The sequence below is a fragment of the Typha angustifolia genome, chromosome 13 (assembly GCF_048772165.1).
Source record: "Typha angustifolia cultivar Huaian chromosome 13, ASM4877216v1, whole genome shotgun sequence".
Taxonomy (NCBI): Eukaryota; Viridiplantae; Streptophyta; class Magnoliopsida; order Poales; family Typhaceae; genus Typha; species Typha angustifolia.
Window position 1 is genome coordinate 6094353 of NC_133251.1, and position 12762 is coordinate 6107114.

The 12762-nt window shown below is 30.8% G+C and overlaps 2 protein-coding genes across 3 annotated transcripts; both read left to right on the top strand.

Annotated features, from left to right (window-relative positions):
- The first annotated feature begins 3355 nt into the window (after positions 1–3355).
- Positions 3356–6045, top strand: LOC140774384 (cation transporter HKT2;1-like). Of its 2 annotated transcripts, none has more exons than XM_073117365.1 (4): positions 3356–3920; positions 4039–4557; positions 4706–4930; positions 5025–6045. In XM_073117365.1, the coding sequence occupies exons 2-4, from the start codon at positions 4286–4288 to the stop codon at positions 5233–5235; spliced, it is 708 nt and encodes a 235-aa protein (XP_072973466.1). In that variant the 5' UTR covers positions 3356–3920; positions 4039–4285; the 3' UTR covers positions 5236–6045. The 2 variants fall into 2 exon arrangements, with proteins under 2 accessions (XP_072973466.1, XP_072973465.1); XM_073117364.1 differs by having other exon boundaries at positions 3356–3728; positions 3805–4557.
- LOC140772835 (cation transporter HKT2;2-like) lies at positions 3371–4171 on the top strand. Its single transcript, XM_073115040.1, has one exon. The coding sequence runs from the start codon at positions 3371–3373 to the stop codon at positions 4169–4171; it is 801 nt and encodes a 266-aa protein (XP_072971141.1).
- Positions 6046–12762: the final 6717 nt, after the last annotated feature.

The following is a 12762-nucleotide window of genomic DNA, read 5'->3' on the forward strand; positions in this document are numbered from 1 at the left end:
TCTTTCTCATATGAAATGAGGAAAAAACACTAATTTACCTCTCTTTTTTACAAAAGATGAAACCGATTAACTTAATTAATTAATAAAACTTTAATGGTTATTTGTAGATCATAGTAAAATCTTTGCCCATCGGTTTATTGCAATGATCTTATGATATATAATATACTAAATCTTATGGTAACTCCATTCCTTTTTTAAAATCCATGTAGTAGAACCGGAGTTGTTTCTATCTTCCCATCACAAAGTTGACCATTGTTGTTTATTTTCCATTTATTATTCTCCTTTAAACTATTCATTCTATTTTAATATTGATAATTTAAAAAATAGTAGGAAATGATCTACCGCATCCTATAATAATAAATTACTATGAAATAATGAAACATAAACTAAGCAATCTCAAACACACAAAATTTTGCACGAGAATCTTTGATAAAAAAATTATGGATCTTAACCAAGATCGAGTCAATCACTAAAACCAATATAGTGATTACAAGATGGATTTACAAACTGTCTGTCAACACTCAACTATATATATGAAGTATTACTTGCTTGAACTCATAATGTACTACCATCCATAATTAATTTTCAACTTCTATGACTATTAAAGTTGATCATTTTATCTCAATGATTATTGAATTAAACGAAACCTTTCCGGATGCATAAAGATGGATACTCAAAATAAATTTTTAACATCTTCTATCGTGGACTCTTCTAAAATCATAATGTTGATATCTTAAATCTTTAAAGTGAAGACTCAAATAACACAAAAGATATAACATATGATACTCTATCATAAAATATAAAAATTGTCATCAAAATTGTGCAAGTTGGCATCGGAAGAGAAAAAAAAGAAACTTTCTAAGTGTGTTCAAACAGCCTATAGTGTGTTTGAAAGTCCTTGAAAAAATCTCTATTAAATCTATTTGAGCATTATTCACCATGTTTTGTTCATTTAATACTATTCATTCAATGTTATTAATCTGTGGAATATTTTGTAGGATCTAATTTCATTTTGCATTCAAATTTTATTTAATATTCTTCGACGAGCGTCTCGTAATTTGTATTAAAGTTTATAAATAAAATCTAGATACATTATAAAAATAAAATTTTATTTAAATTATACTTTGTCAATTATGGTAGTAAAAATATAACGTGACAAATATGTACTTTTTTTAACTTAATAAATTAATTAAGTTCTCATCCTCGATCTTTTCTCCAAAAAATAATAATAATAATAATAAAAGAAAAGATAATTTAATTTGCGTCAGGTATAAAAAGAGCAAAAAGAAGCAGAAAAAATATAATAGGAAAACATTGAACATTAATTTCTCTACTAAAGCTTTAATTTTCTTTTTCTTTAAGAATAATACTGAAGCTATAAATTATTATATAACTCCCTACATATTGTTCCATTTTACTTTGGTCATAGTTTAGTCCAAGGCCTAAGCAAAAATGAGGTACATTTAATTCATTCCATTCCTAAATATTGTTACTCTGTGAAGTACTAGTACTTGCCTATTAATTTTTTCCACATATTTGACCAGATTTTGGCCATATTGGCTATATGATGATGTATAACAAGGATTTGCTATTAAGTTATGGCAAAACCCAAAGAAAATATGCAATTTTACACTTTAGTCTATTTTTTTATTCAATACAGAAGAATTTTATCAAAAGACTCCGCATTTTTGGCTTTATTATTTTATAACTCATTTGCTTTCAATGTTTCAAGATTTGTTAACAGTTAATTACCACTAACTTTAATACCCTTGAATGAATTTTTAAGGTAAGATAACAATAAACGGGAGAACCACAATTAAAAATAAAATAAGGAATATCAAGGTATTTTAATTCTTTATTTTCTTAGATGTTGCTGCGTTAAAATTTACTTAGGATATTTGAAAGATAGTAAGTATAAAATGTAGGGGTTAAATAATATTATTTATATAATAGGCTGTAAGAAATTGTAAGAGTAAAATGCTGGGTATTATATATAGAGAGAGAGAGTTTTTATCGAAATGGATTACTCCGGTAAACTTATTATTAAATAAGATTTAATTTACTATAGTTCTAATAAAAATATTAAATTAATCAATGTTTTTATATATAAATCAACTTGGTATGTATTAAATTACTAAACTGATTAAATATATATATATATATAATTAAATAATACATTTTTTATGTGATTTGACGCTGAACATTCCTATCTCTCTAACTTTTTCATGTAAAAATACTTTCTGTGTCTCAGTAAATACTTAATGAACAAGACTTGTAAACAAGCTTTTTATACGGACCTAGCTCTGTTTTAATATTAAATACTTATATTAAAAAGAGTGCTTCATTTAAGTTGCTGATACAAATGTTCATAAGTTAAATACTTATATATATATATATATTTAAGTTAATAAAATAAAATACTAATCTTATAAAAGGTGTATATATATAAAAGTATCAACATTTTGAAATTTTGAAATAAAATATTAATATATTTAGCTAAGTCTGTCTTAATTATTTTAGTTACTGTACATAAAATACTAATTAGATCAGTGCCTTATTATATTAAAAGAAGATGTTGAATTAGTTAGTGTCTAATTTTTTTAAATAAAATATTGATAACTTTAACATTTAATTTTATAAACGACTACGGTGAAACAGATTTTCTTTTTTTTATTAAATTTAGAAGCAGTCTATTTTGATAACAAAAAAGTTTAGAGCTAGTTTGGTTAAAAACTCTTTCACCAACAGAATGACTACGCCTTCAACAGTGATCCAGTACTCTTGTTGTCTTTTCCCAGTGTGAAAGATGAGACTTTTAATTACTATAATCTAAGAGATCCACTCTGGTCGTCCTTTTTTTATTTCTGGGGAAAGAGAATCGTCAGAAGACCGCCTTTGTGTATTAGATTATGAGCATTCTTACGATCAAGCCTTCAGTAGGGCTAGTACTACACCTTTTGTCCTTTCCCAGTGTGAAAGATAAGACTTTAGTGAATTAATATAATCTTAAAGCTCTACTTTTTATAATAATATGTCAGATATTATTACAAAAGGTACTAACCGCTCCTTCCTTGGCCGCTGCCACAGCAGCTTAACCCAAGGTCAATCGCGTTATTTTTTAAGAGGATTCTTTTGTCCTTATCAATGCGATCAACAGTGCAGAATTATTTATAACTCCCTTTCATCTCTCTTTTTTGTGCCCCTGGATGCCATTAATATATAGAAAGAAAAAGTTTACCGTAACCTAATTACCGGTAATGCTGTAAACACGGGTGTCAGCCATAGAGATTTATATATATGCAAGTACATACTCCCAGCTCCGATCCAAGTTAACAAGCTAGAGATTTCCTAAAACCTTCAGTTCTAGGAAATGGATCTCTCTCTCGCACAAGTTAAGAGCTATGTCTATGCCTTCGTGCGCAAGATGGAACATAGTCTCACCAGTGGATGCACATATGGTTTCGAACGTATAGTTTTCATGTATCACTTCTTTGCTTTACATGTTAACCCATTTCGGCTTCAGCTGTCTTATTTCCTTTGCATTGCCTTGTTGGGTTCTCTTCTTCTTATGGAGCTGAAGCCAAGTAACCCGAATTTTAAGCCGCGGTATGTCGATATGTTGTTCATGTCGGCGTCTGCGCTTACTTGTTCCGGTCTTGGGACTGTTGAGATGGAGAACTTCTCTACTTCTCAAATCGTGGTTCTAACCCTTTGGATGTTCTTAGGAGGTGAGGTCTTTGTGTCTTTGATGGGTGTTCTTCTGAGAAGAGCAAATTATAATAATGATGCAAAGATTAATGACAGTGAAGTTGATATAGTTGGTATTGAGCTAGAGACTATATCTGATGATCAGCAAATCACCACTGGTCCAACTGAGTCAGGTATAGATGTTGAGGTCCCAGACATTTCTTCCACCGGTGGTAAGGATCTAAGGCGAAGTTGCATGCAGAACTTGGCTTTTGTGGTCTTAGGCTATCTTCTTCTTATTCATCTGTATGGTTTCTTATCGATCTTCTTGTACCTAATTATTGTTTCAAGCTCAAGAGATGTACTTAAAGAGAAGGGTATTCATGTCGTGCTCTTCTCGGCATCGGTCGCAGTTTCTTCGTTCGCCAACGGTGGGTTGATACCCACGAATGAGAACATAGGGATCTTTGGGAAGAACTCGTGACTCCTTCTCCTAATTGTTCCTCAGATTCTCGCTGGCAACACGCTGTTCCCTTTGCTCCTGAGATCGGTGATATGGGCATTGAGGAGGATCACTAAAGTTAAAGAATTCGAATACATGCTGAGAAACCCGAGAAAGATGAGGTTTGATCATTTGCTCCCTAATTTACCGACGGCCTTCCTGTCGCTTACTGTCGTCGGATTCATAGCGGTTATGGTGACACTGCTTTGCTCGATCGATTGGAACACGGCGGTCTTCGACGGCATGAATTCCTATCAAAAAATCATCGCCGCGCTCTTCATGGCAGTGAATTCTAGGCATTCTGGCGAGAATTCCATCGACACCGGCAGCATATCCTCTGCCGTTCTGGTTTTATTCATTGTTTTGATGTAAGCTCTCTCTCTCTCTCTCTCTCTCTCTCTCTCTCTCTCTCTCTCTCTCTCTCTCTCTCTCTCTCTCTCTCTCTCTCTCTCTTCTATTTATTTATTCTTATTTCTAGTACGTGGCAAGAGATCAAACCTACTGTGATACTTTCAGGTACTTTCCTTCCTCCACATCTTTCTTACCCATTCAAGAAGATGATACAAGCTCTCTAGGTAAGAAGAACAAGACCAAGAAAAGATCGCTAGCGCAGTACCTAATATTATCGCAACTTTCTTCTATCGTCGTCTTTGTGATTGCGATATGCATCAGCGAAAGAAGAAGGGTCTCGCGAGACCCACTCAATTTCTCCGTACTGAAGATAACCTTTGAAGTAACAAGGTTAGCTAGCTCCAATAAATCTCAATTTACCTATCTTGGAGTACGTAACCTTAGCAAGTGATCTGTTAAGAGATGATTAAATTTGCTATTGCAGTGCATACGCGAACACGGGATTATCCATGGGATATAGCTGTTCGCAGTTGCAAGAACTACATCCGGGAAGTGACTGTCAGGATAAATCGTATAGCTTCGTAGGGAAGTGGAGTGATGAGGGGAAGCTGATCTTGGTCTTCGTCATGCTCTATGGAAGGCTCAAGAAGTTCACCATGGAAAGTGGAAAAGCTTGGAAGCTGAGGGTGAGCTGATAAAGCTTAAGCTTTTCCTGTGAGTTACTACTGGCATGTTCATCTAGGATAGATAGATCAACTGCTTTTCCAAAAATATTAATGATATATTAATGATGCATTAATTCTATAACTTCATAAAAATCCCATCTAATTTATGCTTTGAAGCAGTGAATTAAGAGCTAACAGATCAAATTAATCGATTGGTGTCGGTCTAACTAGCTAGAATTCAAATAGTTACCAATTTTACCTTCCCTTACAAAGTAAGCTACGAGGAGTATTTGCAGGAGAGAGGCATATAAAGCTAAAATGAGAAGAATAATTAATTCATTTGAAAACCCGTGAGGGTACATTAGATTTGCCTATAAAAGTTGCAAATGAAAACGAGCTAGGCCTCAAAAGCCATAGAAATACCATCAAGATTAATTCAAAAGTCCGAGTGCATGTTTCAGGATAATAAGATTCCTACTAATTATTAAGCATGCCCCATTAAGTTCTCTTTTTCATAAAACTTGGTGAGATTTTTTTTTTCTCTTTTCTGTAACATAGAATGAGAGTTGAAAATTATTTTAACATATATGTATAAGAAATATATGATACATATAAAACACAGTCGTACAAACGTGTCATAGTAGATCATGTGAATTATTATTCACAACTTTTATGAAGTGTGAGTACTTATGATGTCCTTTAAGCCGTATCTCCTGATGATCTCAACGCCAAGGAAAACAAGCTCTGTAATTAGGTTAGCATAAGAAATAACTTGTACTGTAATTGGCAAGTTCCCGACTGTTTTCTCTGATGACGTTGTGTTAGATGTTAAGTTGTATATATGAGATTTCGAAGGAGATCAAGAGATTATGGTGTTCCCTAATTTCTAGAATTTGAGTTGGTTCTGATTAAATAGACCTTGATAAACAACCTCTGAATTTCTTCTATCTCTTAATTATAATTTTTTTAATATAAGTCTTTCTAATTGTTCTTTAATTAATACAGTAAGAGATTAATAAACAATAGTGATAAGATAAATATTAAATAATTAAGAACTATTAATTTCTCTCTCCTAATCGAATGGTTGAGATTAAATAATACCAAATAAGATTAACCGGAGGTACCTATCACTTTTCTAAATTGTAAGAGTAAATTAGTCATATTTTATTTCTCTCTTAGCTATCCATTTTTTTATAAAAAATAATAATAATAAATTGGTAGAAGTTGACACTCGTGGAAACAATTATAAGAATAAGCAATAAGAAAATACTTAAATTCTAATTTTTTTATCGATTAATCTAGTCATATATTTAAAATGTCTTATATACCCTTTAATTTAACAAAGGATTAAAATTATTTTTAATAACTAACTGGTTAGTATAAAATCATTGCTCAAGATAAATAGGATAATTTAAATAAATAAAAACTTTTTAATCAATGTTTTAAAAAGAGAACTTAATCTATGTTGCAAATAAATTATAAATTTTACTTTATAAATTATGAATTATAGTTAAAATTTCGTACATAAATATAGAATTCCATACTTAAACTAGAAATTACACATCCCATCACAGAAAGAATTTTGAATATAAAGAAATTCTAAACCAATTTATTTTATAATATTTGAACGTAGGATAATTATCTTGTAAATATTATTGCAAAACTGCACTGAACTAGAATTCGGCGGTTCTTGTACAAAACTATGTGACCCATATTATTTTGTTTTCTTTTTTATTGTTGATTTTTCTTCTTCTTTTATCCTTTAAATTTTCTATTTTTTTTTTCTATACAAGTTTTTATAATTGCTTTTTAATTAATATAGTATGAGACCGATGAAAGATAGTTGTGAGATAATTAGGATAAGTTAAATAAACAAAAACAATTTAACCAATGTTTCAAAAAAAGAACTCAATTTATGTTGCAAAAAATATTTCTAAATTCCAATACTTTTAACAATATCTAAACTAGAAATTATTTGTTATGCCGAAGATAGATTTTTAATCTAAAAAAAAATTTAATACAAAAAGTTTTATATCATGATGCCTCCCATTTTATCTAATTGTTTCATAATATTTAAACGTCAAATGATTATTTTTTGAATAAGTTTTCTTAAACTAGCTAAACTCAAATTTTATAATTTTAAGTATTGAATCTATAGGACTCGCTCCTTTTTCTTTTCCTTGTGCTGCCGGTTTAAATAAGATGAAGAAGAAGATTAAAAAATAATAATAAGAAAAAGAGTACATTTAATAAGACACTAAATAATAAAAGAACAATCTTAGAATAAAGAAATAGAAAATGTATCATCTGTAGAAGAAACTGCAAATAGGCTTGTCTGACAAAAATAAAAACCAAATGAATTTTTGATGCAAATAACTCTAAAATGTTCAAACATTGTTAGATGTTCCAGAAACACTATAGAAAGTTTTACTTACTGTTGGAACATTCTAAAGGAGTTATAACAATTGTAGGACATTTTCTTACTGCTTCAAATGTTCAAACGCTTGAAAATCTTTAATATCCAAACACAAATCGCAAGGGAAAAAAAAGAACAAGTAGAATCCAAAGATATATAAAAATAAGCAATCATGCCTGAGAAACTTTTCATCCTATCAATAAATCCATTACTGTGATCCATGAGGACAATCAAGAGACATAGATCGGCAAGACATTATACTGAAAAAAATTATAGGCAAAAAATATGAACTCGCATAAGGAACTCATCACTAACGCATTTTTGATTCAAAGATCTAGAAATATGCATGAGTAATAACCAACGTAACATGGTCAATTTTAAATGAAAATTAAAACTGTAAACATGACTAGGTTCAAACTTTCAACAATGAAGCACCAAAAGACACCTAATCATAAAAGTGTAGCATAGAGTCACTCAAATGTGCAAACCCAAATACAATTCCAAAGATAAAAAGGTTACACTATTGTTGTCACATAATAGAGTCATTGTTCCTTGTTGAATCTCAAGTCCTTAACCATTTGTTTCTCCTGTAGCAATAGAATGTTTTGAGTTTATTTTAACCAACAAACATCTTGTCAACTCCCTCTCAAGTGCAGCCCTAATGTATCAACAAAGAAGTCGGAAACAACCTTTCAATGACCTTATAATTTAGTGAATATGTGCAGAAAATATCTACGATTAGATTCGTTAGTTAAATTTAATCAAATCTCTAGGTTAAATTAACTTTACTAACAAATTATGAAAAATATCCTCAATCAAATATATTAAGAGTATTTTAGAAATAAATATATTTTGATCTTTCTTAGAAATAAAATATCTCTATTTAATAAAATATTCTTATGGTGTTAATTAAAATCTAATATGGAGTATTTTTTGCATAAATTTACTAAATATCATAGGACTTAATTTACAAATAAAAATATAAAATATAAAATATAATTTTGTTAAAAAAATGCTATAAATAAATTTTTCGTTAATTATTTTAGGGGTACCATTCCCGTATATTATCATGCATCTTACTTTAACTATGAAAAAGGAACAGGAGGTTTGACATGCCCACAAGTCCGCAGAAAGGACAATTAATCATAGAATAATTAATTCAATCAAAGAATTTGCCAATAAATTATATCATCTAAGAATCTTAAGAGAATGATAAGACTCGAGAAGGTGGCTTTGGCCTTCGGGTCAACAATTAGTGGACCGGAACTTCTCCGTTTTTATCTAAAAGAATCTGCATTTGAATAATCCTATTTAGATTCTCTGAGTTATCACGGTTCTTCGTATCGTACTTTTTAAACTTTTTTATTATCTTCTAAACTAAAAAAATATTTATATTATATAAATTTTTAAAGTTAAAAAGAAAGTAATTATACAAAATTTTAAACTGAAAAACTTTTTAATCATTAGGTTAATATAGTAGGTGATTTACCGGATTGGGTTGCCCTTCATTGCCGGTTGAATAAAATCGATACCATTTGCCCTAGTTGCAGAGATGTTCTCAAAATCATAGAGCATGCCCTCCTTTATTGCAACTTTGCCAGGGTGGTTTAGTTCAACAATCGACTAGGTTTAATAATGGAGAAGATGAAGATTAGTATCGACAAGTGGTTGCTATCCATGAGCTCATCCCTATCGAACAAAAATGACATATTGTATTATTATGGCATCCTCTGGAGCCTATGGAGAAGCAAAAACAACCTCATTTTTCGAGGCGAGAAGCATTGTTCGAAGAAAGCCCCCAAGATTTAATTCCCCTTTGAGTGTTCGCAGAGCTACAAGAGATAATTGAATAGTTAGATAAATCTTTATTTGCGTTAATGAAGAAGGAAGACTTATTGGTTGCCTTCGTTCTATTAGACCTCTTGGCAATAAAAAAAATAGTGCATGATTGAGATTAAAAAAATGTCATTTAACCCAAAATGAGGAATATATGGCCTTAAAAGAAATTTAGGTCAACAATGATACTGTATCAGCATGTATGCTTAATCTACCAAATAGGAAAATAAATGCATGTTATGTCACCAGAGAGAAGAGAGGCATCAAATTGTTAATTTTTAATACATTTCATGTTGACCATCCACTCCCTAATTGTACAAAACTAAATAAATAATAACTATTATCAGTTGGGAAATGCAACTACGTACCTTAAGAGCATAAGAAATATTTCTAAATAATTTAAAGGAAAATATTCTATCTCTACATTTGTTGAGAATTATCTGATCTAGATTATCTAAGAACTAAAGTAGGCTTAAGAGGGATTCACATCAAGACAAACACATGATTTTCCACATGATCTTCTCTTAAGTCTTGAATAAACAACGATAAAAACCAATGCTTAACATTCTTAACTTCTCAGAATTTGTATCTGACAACATAAATTAATTGCCTAAATATATTTTAATATTCTTGTACTTTGAGTGAAAAGTTATTCACTAAACTTTTTTTACAATACTATGTGTTGTTACTTTTGTCTAAACTATACCTGTAAATATCTATAACAAATAAACTTAAGCAGTCTTGCATATGTTAAATAACAATGTATTTTAAGAGAAAGTTTAAGATGGCTCCTTGATACAAGAAAGAATTTCGGGAGAGCAAAGTAAATCTTATTCAAAACGATACCAGTTTGTAAGATAAGATAATAAAAATTCATAAAGATACAGTGATGGGATAGTAATTTTGTCCAAATTATAATGACGTAAAATATATTTAACCTTTATTTTTGTTTCTATGTAATTATCACCACCATGAGAAAACGCGAGAGAGAGAGAGAGAGAGAGAGAGAGAGAGAGAAGAGAGAGAGAGAGAGAGAGAGAGAGAGAGAGAGAGGGGCTGCAACTAGACAATACTCTAAGTAAACTATCGGAGTGAGGAGATCCAAATCTAATGGCTGTCAAGGTGTAGAACTTATTTCTTCTTTTATTTCGATGGGCACTACTTGCAAGGGCACATCATTCTTGAGAAAGAACCCTTGACCTTAAAGGGAGCAACATCCTTTCTCTCTATCGCTCTTATATTAAATATTGTGACAAGTCCATTTGACGTACGTACATGGTGAGATGGTAACGTTTGGCAATAGTCAGCTCTTATGCTCCAGTAGTTTTGGGGCGTTCGCTTTGCTGATCAGGTAGGTAGCTGTTTGCTGTAATGCCTGAGTTTGGAGACAAATAGACATTACTCATAGATATCTGTCTTCTAAAATACTATATATATAGAGGTGAAAGATAATAAAGTATAGTTCGATTCTCGGTAACCTCAAAGACCTCATATTTTCCTGTGGATTTATCTCTAACTCTCCATTATGCAGATAATGACATGTTCTAAGATTCGTTGTACCACACCTTTTGCATAATTGACATTAAACAACTAACGTAACCTCGATTTCAACTATCTGGAAAGTTTACCAAATTTTCCACCATCGTCTTGAACGCGGAATGCACCAATTTCCCTTTTCTTTTTATCCTTTTTTGCAATAATTATCGTAAAATAATCTTTCTCCGTATCGTGACTAACCATCTTTGAGTCTTGACGTGATAACTACTCTGGCATGTGACAAAGAACGAGAAAGGAAGAAAAGAACCTCTCATAAGAACCCTAAAATTATTTGTACTATTATACTTACAAATATTGGGTTTGAAGAACCCTAGCCTTTCGTTTGGCTGTTCTGACCTTGAATTTCAAATAATTGATATTTCATATTTCTGTTTTTCACTTTCAGATTCTATGGTTTAACTTTCAATTTATCTACTTTTTGTATGAATACCCTTCGTAGTACTTTTTAATATTTATATGTGAAAATCATAAAATCTTTAAGAGATGAAAGGACATAAATAGTTTTGACTGAAAGACATATCTATAAACCAGAAGTAAAAACAATTAAGTTGATAGAAATTTAAAGATTATTTAGGTTTTGAGAGGTATCTATGCCAAAGGAAAAAAAGTTCTTGGGTGTGCTGTATATTTATATGTTGTAATTTAGATAAATTTATTTTATACATAAACTTTGTTTTGTATCATTATGACTCATTATACTTTTGACTAAGTTAGGATTATTGAGAATGTTTATAAACTTTTACTTTAAAAATAGTGAGTCACTATGCCATAAGCTACATGTAAACCGAACCTGCATGAGATAATAATTAGCACTAAGTTCTCTTTCTCACTCTCTCTATATATAAAGCCTAGTGAGTTAGCCTATGAATAATTTAATTATCTTTTGCCAATTAAATACGTAGTTAGATAGTTGTCCAATTCTATCCTATTCTTGTTTTTCTTCTTGCGCTTTCATCGTTTGCTCAGTTGGTAGAAGCTTTTGGTTCCAAAGCATTGAATTTAAGTACAATTTTCTGAAGTTTTATTACGTACTAGCATCACAATCTAAGAGGTCAAATGATTGAAGTCTAACCAGCAATTAGAGTTAGTTAAGATCGAATCAAATTCTAAATAATTAATATGAAGAAAATTGTGATCGGAGATGGTTTGGCTCAATAGCTTATTTCAGTTAATTATTTGACGATGTGGTTGGCTTAGAGAAGCAAATCGATAACTTAGAATAATGTCTCGGCAACATTTAGATTGAAACAATAGTTCGACAAGGCACGCCAAATTATTTTGTACCAAAAAGCCTATAAAATTATGGACATTATACCTTAAGAAGAGGAGTCGAGCAAAAGTTTAAGCTATATATGAGTGCCTATCACTCTATTTTGACAGAGAGACTAAGAAAACTTAAAACGAAAAAGCTAGCAGAGAAAGGGAGAAAATTTTCTTATTTGTATAGGACTTATAAGGGAGAATCATTTGGAGGAAAAAAGAAAAAGAAAAATTGGCTTCTTTTTTGATTTGGCAGCCTAAGGTTATTTTTTTGTTTTTGTTGCACTTGAGGCTTTTTTCTTATTTTTATTCCAACTTTATCCTTTCTGTCATTTAGTGCCTCATTAAATATTGACAGGACACTATAGAGAGAAAGAGAAATGACCCGTACTTATTTTCTTCTTCATCTTCTTTATCTTCTACATCATATGCTACTGGTAATTATTATTCTTATTTTTCCCTTCTTCTTTATCATTTTCTTGTTCTAC

Excerpts from the sequence above, each read along its gene's own strand:
- LOC140774384 (XM_073117365.1), top strand. The coding sequence starts at position 4,286 with ATGCTGAGAAACCCGAGAAAGATGAGGTTTGATCATTTGCTCCCTAAT. Across the intron at positions 4,558-4,705 it reads GTTTTATTCATTGTTTTGAT|GTACTTTCCTTCCTCCACAT; the intron begins GTAAGCTCTCTC and ends TGATACTTTCAG. Across the intron at positions 4,931-5,024 it reads ATAACCTTTGAAGTAACAAG|TGCATACGCGAACACGGGAT; the intron begins GTTAGCTAGCTC and ends TTGCTATTGCAG.
- LOC140772835 (XM_073115040.1), top strand. The coding sequence starts at position 3,371 with ATGGATCTCTCTCTCGCACAAGTTAAGAGCTATGTCTATGCCTTCGTG.